This window comes from Piliocolobus tephrosceles, unplaced genomic scaffold, assembly GCF_002776525.5.
Source record: "Piliocolobus tephrosceles isolate RC106 unplaced genomic scaffold, ASM277652v3 unscaffolded_30126, whole genome shotgun sequence".
In the NCBI taxonomy this organism is placed as follows: Eukaryota; Metazoa; Chordata; class Mammalia; order Primates; family Cercopithecidae; genus Piliocolobus; species Piliocolobus tephrosceles.
In genome coordinates this window covers 1,112-16,349 of record NW_022313340.1, presented here as the reverse complement: position 1 = coordinate 16,349, position 15,238 = coordinate 1,112, and the positions used below count along the sequence as shown (strand labels likewise).

General features: G+C 44.9%; 1 protein-coding gene and 1 pseudogene across 5 annotated transcripts in view; both read right to left on the bottom strand.

Annotated features, from left to right (window-relative positions):
* The window catches only part of LOC111530400 (zinc finger protein 813), a 15,640-nt gene extending 3,044 nt beyond the window's left edge, over positions 1 to 12,596 (bottom strand). Inside the window, exons 1-4 of one of the 5 annotated variants that reach the window (XM_031935076.1) lie at positions 11,287 to 12,596; positions 10,327 to 10,414; positions 6,704 to 6,830; positions 1 to 946 (exon numbers count right to left, since the gene is read on the bottom strand). The exon at positions 1 to 946 is cut by the window's left edge and continues 3,044 nt beyond it. In XM_031935076.1, the coding sequence (XP_031790936.1) occupies positions 1 to 946; positions 6,704 to 6,830; positions 10,327 to 10,341 (1,088 nt within the window). In that variant the 5' untranslated portion in view covers positions 10,342 to 10,414; positions 11,287 to 12,596. Of the gene's footprint in view, positions 947 to 4,841; positions 5,001 to 6,703; positions 6,831 to 10,326; positions 10,586 to 11,286 lie in introns of those variants that run through there. The other 4 variants (XM_026451701.1, XM_026451703.1, XM_026451702.1 and 1 more) reach the window with 4 other exon arrangements.
* Positions 12,597 to 12,774: 178 nt separating this feature from the next.
* LOC111530403 lies at positions 12,775 to 15,021 on the bottom strand (annotated as a pseudogene).
* Positions 15,022 to 15,238: the final 217 nt, after the last annotated feature.

The following is a 15,238-nucleotide window of genomic DNA, read 5'->3' as shown; positions in this document are numbered from 1 at the left end:
AAGGTCTTGCCACACTCATTACACTTGTAAGGTTTCTCTCCAGTATGAAGTCTACGATGGCATGTAAGGGATGATGTCTGACTAAAGTTCTTGCCACATTCATTACACTTGTATGGTTTCTCTCCAGCATGAATTCTCCTATGTCTTTTAAGGTTTGATTTGAAACTGAAAGCTTTGTCACATTCTTCACATTTGTAAGGTTTCTCTCCAGTATGAAGTCTACGATGGCATGTAAGGGAATACGTCTGGCTGAAGGACTTGCCACACTCATTACATCTGTGAGGTTTCTCACCAGTGTGACATCTACGATGGCATGTAAGGTTTCGCTTCCGATTAAAGAGCCTGCCACATACATCACATTTATATTGTATCTCTCCTAAATGGATTATCTGATGTTTCCTTAAGAGTGAGCTACAATTAAAGGCTTTGCCACTCTCATTACATTGGAAAGACTTTTCTCTCATGTGTACCTCCTGTTTTTGTGTGAGTAATGAAGAATTCACGAAATTATTCCCACAGTTATTAGAAATATAGGTTTTGGGTCTACAAGAAATTATTTGAGATGTTGAAACTGAGGAAGCATCGTTGATAGACTTCTCGACTTGGCTACCAATTTTCCCTTCGGTCTGAAATATGTGCAGTTCAGGCAGATGTGAATGAAAGCTTGATCCAAGCTGATCTTTAATAGGCTTGTTTCCAGCATGCCTTTGATCATATCGGTCTGTACTATCTGTCAACTTTTTGATTTCTGTCATGGGTGCTTCATGGCTATTTCTTTCATCTTCTTGCCACTGAAACTCAAAGTTATGAATATCTTTCTCAATTTCCTGAAAGCAAAAGTCTCCAATGTGATGACTTTCATGTCTTTCCAATGTTCCTGTGTGGATCACGTCTCTATTGCTTTGTGCAGTTGACAAGAACTCCGTCATGCATTTGGAAGAGATATCTACAAAATATAAACACCAGTAGGTGTACAGATGGCAAATCATACTGAAATGTGTAAATATGACACAAAAAACAATACTTATTTTAAACTTCCCAAACATGATCTTCAAAGGTGAGGAACACAAAAGGAGTAAGATTCTTTAATAAATAAAGGGCTATTATATGCGCTTCAAATCATTTCTACAGAAGCCTATTTCTAGTATCACGACAAAACACTGACAGGGCACAAACGTGTGTAAGCCTGAAGTAAGGAGTATTTTTCCACTGTGACCCTAAAGTGTCTAACAGTTTGCAACAAACATATCAATGTCAATCAATAAAAAGTATATATTCTTCATATTTACTGTATACAAATAAATGCTAAAGGACCACGGGATATACGTTATTGGTAAACAATCCACAACAAACTCATGTAAGGATAATCAAAATCAATGGAAATTCTATATTGTCAAACTATGATAGCACTGAGAAGATAAGAAAATATTACAAAATTAAGCCGGGCGTGGTGGCCTACTTCTGTAGTCCCAGCTACTCAGGAGGCTGAGGCACAAGAATTGCTTGAACCCAAGAGGCAGAGGTTGCAGTGAGCTGAGATTGCAACACTGTACTTCAGCCTGGGTGAAAAAGTGAGACTTTATCTCAGAAAAAGAAAAAAAAAGTTAATACAATATTTTCCTGAGTAACTGTCATAAAATTACCTATATCTATGCAGAAAAGGCACATTGTGACTTTTTTTAAAAAAAAAATTGTATTTTTATATTTTTGAGATGAAGTTTCACTTTGTCACGATGGGCTGGAGTGCCATGGCTCGATCTCGGCTCACTGCAACCTCCACCTTTTGGGTTCAAGCCATTCTCTTGCCTCAGCCTCCTGAGTACCTGGGATTATAGGCATGTGCCAGCATGCTTGGCTAATTTTTGTAATTTTAGTAGATATAGGGTTTCACCATTTTGGCCAGGCTGGCCTCGAACTTTTGACCTCAATGATCCACCCACCTCAGCTTCCCAAAGTCCTGGGATTGCAGGTGTGAGCCACAGTGCCCTAGTTAATGTGACATTAATGCCGGGCGCGGTGGCTCACACCTATAATCCTAGCACTTTGGGAGGCCGAGGCAAGTGGATCACCTGAGGTCAGGACTTTGAGACCAGCCTGACAAACATGGAGAAACCCCATCTCTACTAAGAATACAAAATTAGCTGGGTGTGGTGACTCATGCCTGTAATCCCCGCTACTTGGGAAGGCTAAGGCAGAAAAATCACTTGAACGCAGGAGGTGGAGGTTGCAGCGAGCCAAGATCACGCCATTGCACTCCAGCCTGGGCAACAAGAGTGAAACTCCATCTCAAAAAAAAAAAAAAAAGTGACATTAACTAGTGGACTGTGTCAGTTATGTTGCATACCACATACCGAAAAGCCTTACGTACAATCATAAAAATTAGTTAGTAAAATATTGTAACCCATAAAACTAGCAAGCAAATAACAAGTACATTTATACAACCTGTAGAATTCTAAACAACTCCCTGTTACGAAAAAAGCCACAACTTCTATTTACCACCAGCACACAATATAAGAACTGAAATACGGCCGGGCGCGGTGGCTCAAGCCTGTAATCCCAGCACTTTGGGAGGCCAAGACAGGCGGATCACGAGGTCAGGAGATCAAGACCATCCTGGCTAACATGGTGAAACCCCGTCTCTACTAAAAAATACAAAAAACTAGCCGGGCAAGGTGGCGGGCGCCTGTAGTCCCAGCTACTCGGGAGGCTGAGGCAGGAGAATGGTGTAAACCCGGGAGGCAGAGCTTGCAGTGAGCTGAGATTCGGCCACTGCACTCCAGCCTGGATGACAGAGCGAGACTCTGTCTCAAAAAAAAAAAGAACTGAAATATATGTTAAGATCACTACCTTCTGATGTATGAGGTCAAAAAAATACACAGCATTATAAGGAATAGGAATTAACTAATGGTAGAGCACGGTGGCTCATGCCTGTAATCCCAGCACTTTGTGAGGTCGAGGCAGGCAGATCATGAGGTCAGGATTTCCAGAGTAGCCTGGCCAACATGGTGAATCCCTAACTCTACTAAAAATACAAAAACATTGGCTGGACATGGTGGTGTGCACCTGTAATCTCAGCTACTTGGGAGGCTGAGGCAGGAGCACCGTTTGAACGTAGCAGACCAAGGTTGTAGTGAGCCAAGATCGCACCATTGCCCTCCAGCCTGAGTGAAAGGGTTAGACTTCATCTCAAAAAAAAAAAAAGAAAAAAAAAGAATTGACTAACAGTGTCAGAGGGTGCAATTATGATGTCACAGCTACAATTATGAAACAGCCAGGAAATACAGCAATTCTAAATACATTCATTGCCCTTAGTTACCTAGTTCACTAGCATAAAATATAAAACATAGAATGTGGACTGGGAAAATTTATAAACTGAGATCAGAGAAAACATTGTATATAACAAGATGCACAATAAAAACAAACAATATGATGCAGCCTCCCTGGTCTGAATGTTCTTATTGGCCAAAAGCCATGTTCAGAGTTCTTATTCTCCAATAGGATGTTCCTGCAGATGGGGCCTCTGAGACAATTTGGTCATGGGTGTTGACTACTCATGAGTAGGACCAGTGCTTTTATAAAAAGAGATATTAAAGGGCTCATTTCCTGTTCCTCTTTCCACCATGTCAGGACACGGCAGGAAGATGGCTGGACTAAACCATGATGAAGGCTCTCACCAGGAACCAATTTGGCTGGCACCTCGCTCTTGGATTTCCCACTTTCCAAATTCATGAGAAATAATTTTCTGTGTCTGAAGCCTCCCAGTTTATTTCTTTTTCTGTTTGTTTTTGAGACCGAGTCACACTCTACCACCCAGGCTGGAGTGTAGAGATTCTCCCACCTTAGCCCAGAGTCTTACTTTGTCGCCTGGACTGGAGCGCAGTGGGGCAATCTTGGCTCACTGCAACCCCACCTGCCGGATTCAAGTGATTCTCCTGCCTCAGCCTCTCCAGTACTTGGGATAAGAGCCGTGCGCCACCATGCCCAGCTAATTTTTTTTATTTTTAGTAGAGATGGGGTTTCACCATGTTGGCCAGGCTGGTCTCAAACTCCTGAACGCAGGTGATCTGCCCATCTTGGCCTCCCAAACTGCTGGGATTACAGGTGTGAACCACTATACCTGGCCAATGTTTTGTATTTAGTAGATTCGAGATTTCACCATGTTGGCCAGACTGGTCTCAAACTCCTGACTTCAAGCGATTTGCCCACCTTGGCATCCCAAACTGCTGGGATTAGAGGCATGACCCACCTTGGCTGGTCAGTCGAAGGTATTTCTGAGAGGACAGTGAAATGACTGGGACACGAAAGGAAGCATCTCATCATCAACATCACCGAAGGTTGACAAATCTTATTAAGCAAAGGAAGTTTAGAGCCTGTACTATAAATCTTGCAATACTTGAAGCCATCTATAGCAATAACATGTTTTAAAAACTTTGAGGCCAGCCGGGCACGGTGATTTACATCTGTAATTCCAGCACTTTGGGAGGCTGAGGCAGGAGGATCACGAGGTCAGGAGATCGAGACCATCCTGGCTAACACCGTGAAACCCCGACTCCGCCTCTACAAAAAAAAAAAAATTAGCCGGGTGTGGTGACACGTGCCTGTAGTCCCATCTACTTGGGGGACTGAGGCAGGAGAATCACTTGAACCCGGGAAGCAGCGGTTGCAGTTAGCCAAGATTGCGCCACTGCACTCCAGACTGGGCAACAGACTGAGACTCCATCTCAAAAAAAAAAAAAAAAAGAAAGAAAAAGAAAGAAAGAAATGAAAGAAGTCTAAAGAGTCACTCCAACCCACAAATATATATAAAGTTCTGCAGTAAAGGTAAAGGTAAATTAAGACACCTGTAATCGCAGTAGTTTTGGAGGCTGAGGTTGACGGACCACCTGAGAGCTTCTGAGATCAGTCAGATGAAAAAGGAGAAACTGTGTTTATTAAAACACAAAATTGGCCGGGCGCGGTGGCTCAAGCCTGTAATCCCAGCACTTTGGGAGGCCGAGATGGGCGGATCACAAGGTCAGGAGATCGAGACCATCCTGGCTAACATGGTGAAACCCCGTCTCTACTAAAAAATACAAAAAACTAGCCGGGCGAGGTGGCAGGCACCTGTAGTCCCAGCTATTTGGGAGGCTGAGGCAGGAGAATGGCAGGAACCCGGGAGGCGGAGCCTGCAGTGAGCCGAGATCCAGCCACTGCACTCCAGCCTGGGCGACAGAGCGAGACTCCGTCTCAGAAAAAAAAAAAAAAATAAATACAAAATTAGCCAGGCGTGGTGGCACACGCCTGTAATCCCAGCTACTCGGGAAACTGAGGCAGGAGAATCACTTGAACCCAGGAGTTGGAGGTTGGAGCGACCCGAGATTGTGCCATTGCACTGCAGCATGGGCGACAAGAACAAAACTTCGTCTTATCAATCAATCAATCAATCAATAGGCAAATAAAAGGACAGATACAGACACTGTTATAAGTACACCTTTTCTTCATCATTCAACTTTTTTCCCTGTTATTTAGAAGAAAAAAGCATGAAAACACAATATATATATATGTTAATGAAAAAGCAACGTACACAGAAATAATTCTGACATAAACAAAGAGTTCTAGTGGAGAAACAGTAGTTTTTGCAGGTTATGGAATTTTTTTTTTTTTTTTTTTGAGACACAGTCAGTCTCCTTCTGTCACCCAGGTTGGAGTGCAGTGGCACAATCTCAGCTCACTGCAACCTCCGCCTCCCAGGTTCAAGCGACTCTCCTGTATCAGCCTCTTGAGTAGCAGGATTACAGGCACCTACCACCGTGTCCGGCTAATTTTTGTATTTTTAGTAGAGACGGAGTTTCTCCATGTTAGCCAGGCTGGTTTTGAACTCCTGACCTCAGGTGATTTGCCCGCCTCGGCCTCCCAAAGTGCTGGGATTACAGGCATGAGCCACTGGTGCACAAGGATGGGTTGAGCTGGAGAGGTGGAGCCAGTTGCAGTGACTCAAGATGGCGCCACTGCCCTGTAGCCTGGGTGACAGAGTGAGACTCCATCATAAACAAACAAACAAAAAAGTAAGTAAGAAGGGAGCCAAACATGTCTCCATAAAAAAGCAATTAAACACAAAAAGTAATAAATTGAGAAATGAAGAACAAAAAAAACCTACAAGAAATACAGATAATAACTAACAGAAAGGCAATGGTAAGGTCTTCTCCATCAGTAATACTTCAAATGCAAATATTTAACTCTGCACTCAGAAGGCAAAGACTGGCTCAATCAACAGGAACCAACTACGTGTTCTCTGCAGAAGACTCATATTGGCCTTAAGGACACACGTATGCAAAAATTTTGAAAATAAAAGCCAATAATTAGTTATGGGGGTTGGCGCCTGTAATCCCAGCTACTAGGGAGGCCGAGGAAGATCTCTTGAGCCCAGGAGATCAAGACCAACTTCAACAACACAGCAAGCACCTGTCTGTAAATAAAAAAAAAAAAAAAACTAAACTAAAAAAGTAGCCGGCATGGTGGCATGCACCTGTACCAGCTACCGGGGGCGGGGGGAGGCTGAGGTAGAGCGATCACCTGAGCCCAGGAATTCAAGATTGCAGTGAGCCCTGATCCCACCATTGCACTCCACCCTGGGGGACAGAGCAAGACACTGTATCTAAAAAAATGAGAAAATACAAAGATACGCAAGGGCATATCCCCACTTCTGGAGGGAAGTTATCCTCACCCAGGGAGACCAGGTTCCTGTAATTCTCCACCATCACGTCTCTGTATAGAGTCCTCTGAGCAGAGTCCAGGCATTTCCACTCCTCCTGAGAGAATTCTATGGCCACGTCCCTGAATGTCAATAGACCCTGAAATGAAAACACATTTTAAGCAAATGGTTATGAAAGGAGTTCTTATCTTTACAGAAAATGAGAAAAGGAGAGAGGGGAAAGCAGGGATTAATTGCAGTGAATGTTCTGACAAATCTGAGTGAGGGACTTTCCACCACGTTTTGTCTTCCCAGTTGTGTTTTATTGTACCTTTTTTTTTTTTTTTTTTTTGAGGTGGAGTCTCACTGAGTTGCCCAGGCTGGAGTGCAATAGCATGTTCTCGGTGCACTGCAACCTCCACCTCCCAGGATCAAGCGATTCTCTTGCCTTAGCCTCCTGCGTAGCTGAAATTACAGGTGTGCACCACCATGACCAGTTTTCTATTTTTAGTAGAAACGGGGTTTCACAATATTGGCCTCAAACTCCCGACCTTGTGATCCGCCTGCTGCAGACTCTCAAAGTGCTGGAATTACAAGCGTGATCCACCGTGCCCGGCCCAGAAACTTTTATTGACACACCAAGTGACATTCAGTATCTAGACGAGACAGAGCATGAGTGATGTCTTCAGAGATGACAATGTCCATAGTGAAAGATCAGAAACTAAAATCCGTCTGGGCACAGTGGCACATGCCTGTTATCCCAGCTACCCGGGAGGCTGACGCAGCAGAACTGCTTGATCCTGGGAGGCAGAGGTTGCAGTGATCCGAAATCGTGCCACTGCACTCCAGCCTGGGCAACAAAACTCCATCTCAAAACAAAAAAAAATTAGCCAAGCACGGTGGCAGCCACCTGTGGTTCCAGCTACTTGGGAGCCTGAGGCAGGAGGATGGCTTGAGCCTGAGGGTGGAAGTTGCAGTGAGCTAAGATCGTGCCACTGTGCTCCAGCCTGGGCAACACAGTGAGACCCAGTCTCAAAATAAAATAAAATACATGAAAACTAGATTACTCAGAGTATGAAAATCCATTTTATATATATATATATATACATCAACAAAATAATGAAACCTACACACACACAAAACTAGATGTTAATACAAAGGGTTGTCCTTTTCCCCAGATTTTCAAACTGTAAAAGTTGTTCAAAATATATACATTTGTGTGTGTGTATGTATATGTGTGTGTGTAATGTGTGTGGGTATTTGTGTATATATATAAAGTGTTTAAAAATATAAAAAGTAGCAAGTTTTGTTTAACTGAAGAGGAATCTCATCTTGCTGGAAAAGGACACTTTGGCAGTTGGGGATAGGGGGGATCTTGTTGGATCTAAGAAAACAGGAAATGCCCCATCCTAGGGGAAGCAATCACCCTTTCAACTGCCCAACCTGGAGGAATCTTCAGATATCTGTAGGAATGCAGGTGTGCACAGAGGCAGCCACTACGGCACTCTTTATACAGGGAAAAATCTCAAAGGACCCACATGTTGTCATTCAGCCAGTTTCCAATGCAGATGGCAAAGAGCAAGGTAGCCATGTTTACTAACACGACAACATGTGAATTCGCAACCAGCAGGATCAAATATCAAAGTAAAATATTTACTAAAACACAAAGAAAAAAACAACAGACACTGGGGTCTACTTGAGCGTGGAGGGTGGGAAGCAGAAAAAATAATTACTGGGGTTGGATGCAGAGGCTCACGCCTGTAATCCCAGCACTTTGGGAGGCCCAGGCGGGTGGATCACTTGAGGTAAGGAGTTCAAGATCAGCCTGGCCAACATGGTGAAGCCCTGTCTCTACTGGAAATACAAAAACTAGCAAGGCGTGGTAGCAGGCTCCTGTAATTTCAGCTACTCAGGAGGCTGAGGCAGGAGAATCGCTTGAAGCCAGGAGGCGGAGGTTACAGTGAGCTGAGATCATGCCATTAATAACTCCAGCCTGGGCAATAAGAGCAAAACTCAGTCTCAAAAAAAAAAAAAATTAATTAAAAATAACTATTGGGTATGGGGCTTAATATCAGAGTGATGAAATAATCTGTACAACAGACCCCGATGACACTAGTTTACCTGTGTAACAAACCTTCACATGTAGCCCCAAACTAAAGTGAAAACAGAAATATAAAAACTTTTTTTCTCTTTTTTTGAGACGGAATCTTGCTCTGTGCCTAGGCTGGAGCACAGTGCCACAATCTCAGCTCACTGCAACCTCTGCTTCCCAGGTTCAAGCGATTCTCCTGCCTCAGCTTCCTGAGTAGCTAGGATTACAGGCATGTGCCACCACGCCCGGCTAATTTTTGTAAAAAAGTTTTTTTTTTTTTTAATTTACTGCAGAATTTTTTTCTAAGTCTCATAACAATGCAGAAATACATGTGTACGAGACTTGCTCTGACACCTGACACAGAACTGACAGTAGCGGCTCCCCAGTGAGGTTGGAAGGAGGGTGGAGGACGTGACTGGGAACGGAGATGCTTTATGGCCAAGGGTCTAAGCTGCAGCTTTGCTTGGAGTTTTACCACAAAACAAATATATTCATCACGTGATATTTAAATATAAAAATATGTATTTAATAATAATTGGTGGGGCTGGGCACAATGGCTCATTCCTGTAATCTTAGCACTCTGGGAGGCTGAGGCGGGCAGATCACCTGAGGTCAGGAGTTTGAGACCAGCCTGGCCAACATGGTGACACCTGTCACTAATAAAAATACAACAAAATTAGCTGGGCATGGTGACACGTGCCTATAATCCCAGCTAATTGGGAGGCTGAGGCAGGAGAATCTCTTGAACCCAGAAGGTGGAGGTTGCCGTGAGCCAAGATCATGCCACTGCACTTCAGCCTGGGTGACAGAGCAAGACTACATATATTTAAAATATAATAATATTATCACAATATAATAATAATAATACAAGTTATAACCATGTTTAATGAAAACATCTGTTTCATAAACCTCTCCACAGTAACACTACAGACTCCATGAGCTTAATGCACTAAGAATGGTCTAATGAATCTCCTGTTATTATTTAGGTAGATTTCCTGTTCTTAATGATGGAGAAAAAAACATTGTATCATTTATTTCTGTGTATGAACTTTCCATTCTAATTAGTATGATTTTTGAAGTCAGAAACACAGTAACTCACTCAATTACCTAAAAATGTAGTATAAAATCAGGGAGAAAAGATTTCCCCACAATGGTCGCCTTTTCTAGAACGTACCAGGTACTGTGTGCACATGAATACATGACTTCCATTGGCAGCTGCTCTAATCCTGGTCCACAGAGAGCTGACAGAGCATCCAGATGTGGCTCCTGAACAATCCCTGCTGCCCAACAGCACTGACACCACGGGACCCTCACCCCATCTCCATCCATGTCTGGTGTGAGCCCTTCCCAGGCCCATGCCCAGTGCCGCCTCTTCCCAAGTTCATGTCACTGGGTCACGAGAGATGGAATCTAAGCGAGATGAGAGGGACTGAGGGAAGGCACGGGTGAGTGTGAGCAAACCTGTCAGGCAGGACGCTTCAGACTCAGAGAAGATTCCCAACTCCAAGGCCCAGCGTTTCTGAAAGGAAGGAGACAGAACAATCCACCGAGAATATCATCTCACCTGAGGAGGAGCCATCCCTGACTCCTTTGCTTTCCTCTTCTTCTTCCAAGTTTCTTCCTCATGGACCAAGAGTCTTTAGAAGTCAGTCCTGAATGTCAAAAATATGTTGTTGATTGCTCAGAATCAACACACCCCTCCCTGTAACACAACCACACATACAAAGGAGACCTCACCCTGGGAAATATGGTCCCCTCTGCTGCCCAGTGCACCAGGGACAATAAACTCTTACAGGAAAACTCCTGCTCCCCTTCTGGAGAAGCCCACACAGGCTGCAGCAGTGGGGAGCTGGGTTGGAATGAGCTCCCCTTCAGGGCACAGACCAGACCTGACCAAACCCCATGCAGGTGCTGGGTGTGGTGGTTCATACCTATCATCCCAGCACTCTGGGAGGCCGAAGAGCATAGATGTCTTGAGCTCAGGAGTTTGAGACCAGCCTGGGCAACGTGGCGAAACCCCATCTCTACCAAAAATACTAAAATTTAGCCAGGCATGGTTGTGCTCGTCTGTGTCTGTGGTCCCAGCTATTTAGGAGGCTGAGGTGTGAGGATCGCTTGAGCTCAGGAGTTTGAGACCACTCTGGCCAACACGGTGAAACCCTGTCTCTACTAAAAATACAAAAATTGAGCCAGGCACAGTGGCTTATGCCTGTAATACTAGCATACTGGAAGGCCAAGGAAGGTGGATTACTTGAGATCAGAAGTCAGAGATCAGCCTGGCTAACGTGGTGAAACCCCATCTGTACTAAAAATACAAAAAGTAACTGGGCTTGGTGGGTGTCTATAATCCCAGCTACTCAGGACGCTGAGGCAGGAGAATCACTTCAACCCAGGAGGTGGTGGTTGCGGTGAGCCAAGATCATGCCACTGCACTTCAGCCTGGGTGACAGTGTGAGACTCAAAAATAAAATAAAATAAAATAAAAATAAAAATACAATAATTAGCTGGGTGTGGTGGCACATACCTGCAATCTCAGCTATATGGGTTGCTGAGGCACAAGAATCACTTGAACCCAGGAAACGGAGGTCACAGTGAGCCAAGATCATCAGACTGCACTCACAGCCTGGGCAATAGAGTGAGATTCTGTCTCAAAAAAACAAAAAAACAAAAAAAGCGTTTCTGATGTGACTGATGCAGAGATAATAAAACCTGAGTAACGTGATAGAGACTGATGGGCAAAGGGAACTCCAGATGGGGGTGGGAGGGCATGGGAGACAGCTCTGAGCCTAAACCTGAACAAGGAGGAAAGGGACAGTGCTGTGATCATTTAGGGACACAGGGTAAGAGCAAGGACAATGACCTGAGACAGGAAGGGTTTCGGAGTTTGGGAAAAGAGAAAAGCAAATGTGACCGGGGCAGAGGGAGTCAGGAGATGAGGGCAAGCTCCCAGCAGCAGGCTGGACACTGGCAGGGGCCCTGGACACAGGGCTGTGGAGCCACAGTGAGGAGCTGGGCTTTTGTCCTGGGGAACCCAGGAAGCCGGTGGAGGGTTCCCTGCCAGGGACTGACATGACTGCTTTAGATTTCGCTGTGATATCCTAACACAGAGAAAGGCCCCGAAGATGGTCTCTGTGTTTTGAGTCTATACCTCTGTTTCTTCCATTCTTTTGCGTTTTATTTATTTGTCATTTTTAGGGTACTGCATCCCATTAAAAATTCTAATTATAATTGGACACTCCCCTCTCCCAGAAGAAAAGCCTCACCCAGACACACACTGTATTTTGCCAATCATTTCAGGGGCCAGGGTCACTCGGGTTGAGCTTTTCTGGTCTAGCCCCTCATCTCCAAGTTGCAGGGAGGCTCCCTGGGGCTCAGAGAAAGAGAAATTTCCACCAAGTTACCCTGAGAAGGTCTGAGATGAGTGAGGTGTGCCTGAATTCTTACATGGGGCCTGGAAGGGCTAATGGGAAGGGTTGGTCTTTAACACCCCTATCCTTGAAAGTTAGAGAAGCATCTTTCACATGCCTGGGCTAAAGAAACTTCTTTTGCAAGGTTCTGATGCCATTGACTCCCGACATTTAATTCTTTCTTACAAGAAAATCACACTTACAGTTATAAAATGCAGAAGTGTGAACACATAGCTATCGACCTTGAAAACTGTGAAAAGAAGGTCAGCTGTAGAACTAAGACGTAAGCAAATTTTTTCAATCAAGAATACATGGGTGGCCAGGTGCAATGGATCACGCCTATAATCTCAGCACTGTGGGAGGTAGAGGCAGGTGGATCACCCAAGGTCAGGAGTTTGAGACAAGCCTGGCCAACATGGTGAAATCCCGTCTCTACTAAAAAATCCAAAAATTTAGCCAGGTGTGGTGGTGGGTGCCTGTAATCCCAAGTACTCGGGAGGCTGAGGCAGGAGAATCACTTGAACCCAGGCGGCAGAGGTTGTAGTGAGCCTAGATTGCATCATTGCACTCTAGCCTGAACAACAAGAATGAAACACCATCTCAAAAAAAAAAAAAAGAATACATGGGTGCTTTTAGAATAGCATTCCATGTTGGGGAAAACCTGAGGCAGGGCTTGCTAGTCTGATATAATATAAAAAGAGTCTTGGAACATGCTGGGGTCCAGGGTTAAAACCCCTTGTGGCCTTTGGAACACCAAGCTCTGTGCCAAAGGGTGGAAGGCTGCCCTGTTGCACCACAATCTAAGCCCAGGGCATAAAATGCCTCATGGCTTGGATGGAATCCAGGGCTCAGGGCATAAAACCCCTTGTGGCCTCTGGAATGTGCCCAGACTTGCTGGTTCCTTGCTTCTACCACTCCCAGGCTCATAAAACGATTGTATCTTAAACTAGAAGAACATGTTCCCCATGATCTCAAGTAGCAGAACATGGTCCATATAAATGCTAAACCACACACCTGTAGATCATGTGCTGGATGCACCACTTCCTTTCAACCCCCACAGCCTCACCACCTACTTCTTTGTTTGACCACCAATAACTAGTGTGGGCTTCCAGAGCTCGGGTCTTTTGCAGCCTCCATACTAGCATTGGCCCCCTGGACCCACCTTATGCATCCTTAACTTGTCTTTTCTCATTCCTCTGACTCCGCTGGACTTTGTAGCCCCCGTGGCCTGGTGTTGGGTCTGGCCACCCCAACAGTTCCATGCCAATCCAGCCCATCTTTCGACATTAGTCTAGAAGGGACCAGAGGGCCTTGAGGGAAGCATGCACTTAATAGCTCACAGCTCAAGATGTTCACAGATGACATAAGGAAAGAAAACTGAAAAATAGACTAACTGGTTAAACTGCATTTTGACGTTAAGGTAAAAGGTCACTGACATCATTACCAGGTACACACTGACACAATCAACCTTTTGTATTAGGTACCAAAGATTTCCAATAAATAATAAAGACTGGAAAGCATACAGACCTTGATATCAACTGGACGCAACTAGTTTCAAACAGAAACTATTTTGAAATTGTTTTCTTAAAAAACCTAACAAATTCTGGGGTCAACAGGAAAATAACTGGAAAATGTACAGAAAAAAAATGATGTGAGCTGATTATAGGATGTGACAAAGGAGTCTTCCAGAAGTGATTATTTATTTTTTTTAATCACAACATGCTTTTTACAGACATTATGCATTATGCTCACATTCCCTTAAATGTTGTTTCCAAAGGTTCTCAGCCTCCAGCCCAGCTGGAATCTCCGGGAAGAGGCAGAGAAAGTTTGGCGAAAAAGACGCAGGGGAGGAGGGGGCGGTGCAAAGAGAAAGCAGCCTTCCAGATAAAGATCAGCCCTCAGGTAAAGGTCAGCTTCGGGCAGGCTGGCCTCAGGTGGAGTCAGGGTCAGAGGGAGGAGCAGCAGCGGGGTGGGACTGGGGCATTCTACATCTCATTCAGGTCAAGCAGAGTCTGGTCCCGCATCCTTTGCGTACAGAGGTGTTCCTCTTTGGTGCATTTCAGTTTATCTTCCAAGTCATCAATTGTCTTTTTGAGCTTGACTACTGATCTCTCAGCAAACTCAGCACAGGTCTCTGCCTCCTTGAGATTATCAGTAAGAATCATCACCTCTTCCTCACATTTATCTTCTTTTTGAGAGTACTTTTCTTCAGCTGCACTCAAGACATTTCAGGTTCTGGTCCATCAGTCTGATCTGCTCATCCATCTCTCGGCAACGGGACTCAGCCAGCTCAGCTCGTTCTTCTGTGCCTTCCATGTCTCCTTCAATGATCACCAACTTACGAGTCACCTCTTCATGCTTCCTATCTGCCTCTTCTGCAATGTGCTTAGCTTCTTTGAGTTGGATTTCCTGGAGTTCCGTCTTTTCTTCAATTTTTAAGGCCTGGTTTTCAATAACCTTTATACCTCTTTCATTCTCATCAGCAGCTTTTTCCACCTCTTCCAGCTTTTGCAGGGCAGTGGCCAGGCGATCCTCAGCACAGTCCAGCTTCTCTTCAACCAGCTGGATCCTACCATTCAAGGAGGCCAACTCAGCCTCAGCCTGTTCCTGGGCCCACCTTTCTCCCTTACCTTCTCTCTGGAGGTGCTCAGCTCGCTCCTCTGCATCATCCACCTGCTGCTGCAGAACCTGGATCTTGTGCTTCACTGCCTCAATGGTGGAGACCCCAGCCATGGTGCCCACCCAGCTACGCATGTGCTCCGGTTCCTGCCTCCTCCATTTGGCATTGCAGCCTCCTCTCCCATGATTATGTATTAAAAGAGAAATTTCGAAAACTAAGATTTATCTTAGCCGGGTGTTGCTTAAGTGGTTGCTCACGACTGTAATCCCAGCACTTTGCGGGGGCCAAGATGAGTGGATCACCTGAGGTCAGGAGCTCGAGGCCAGCCTGGCCAACATGGTGAAACCCCATCTCTGCTAAAAGTACAAAAATTAGCTGGTTGTGGTGGTACGGGCCTGTAGTCCCACACTCGGGAGGTTGAGGCAAAAGAATCGCTTGAAGCCAGAAGG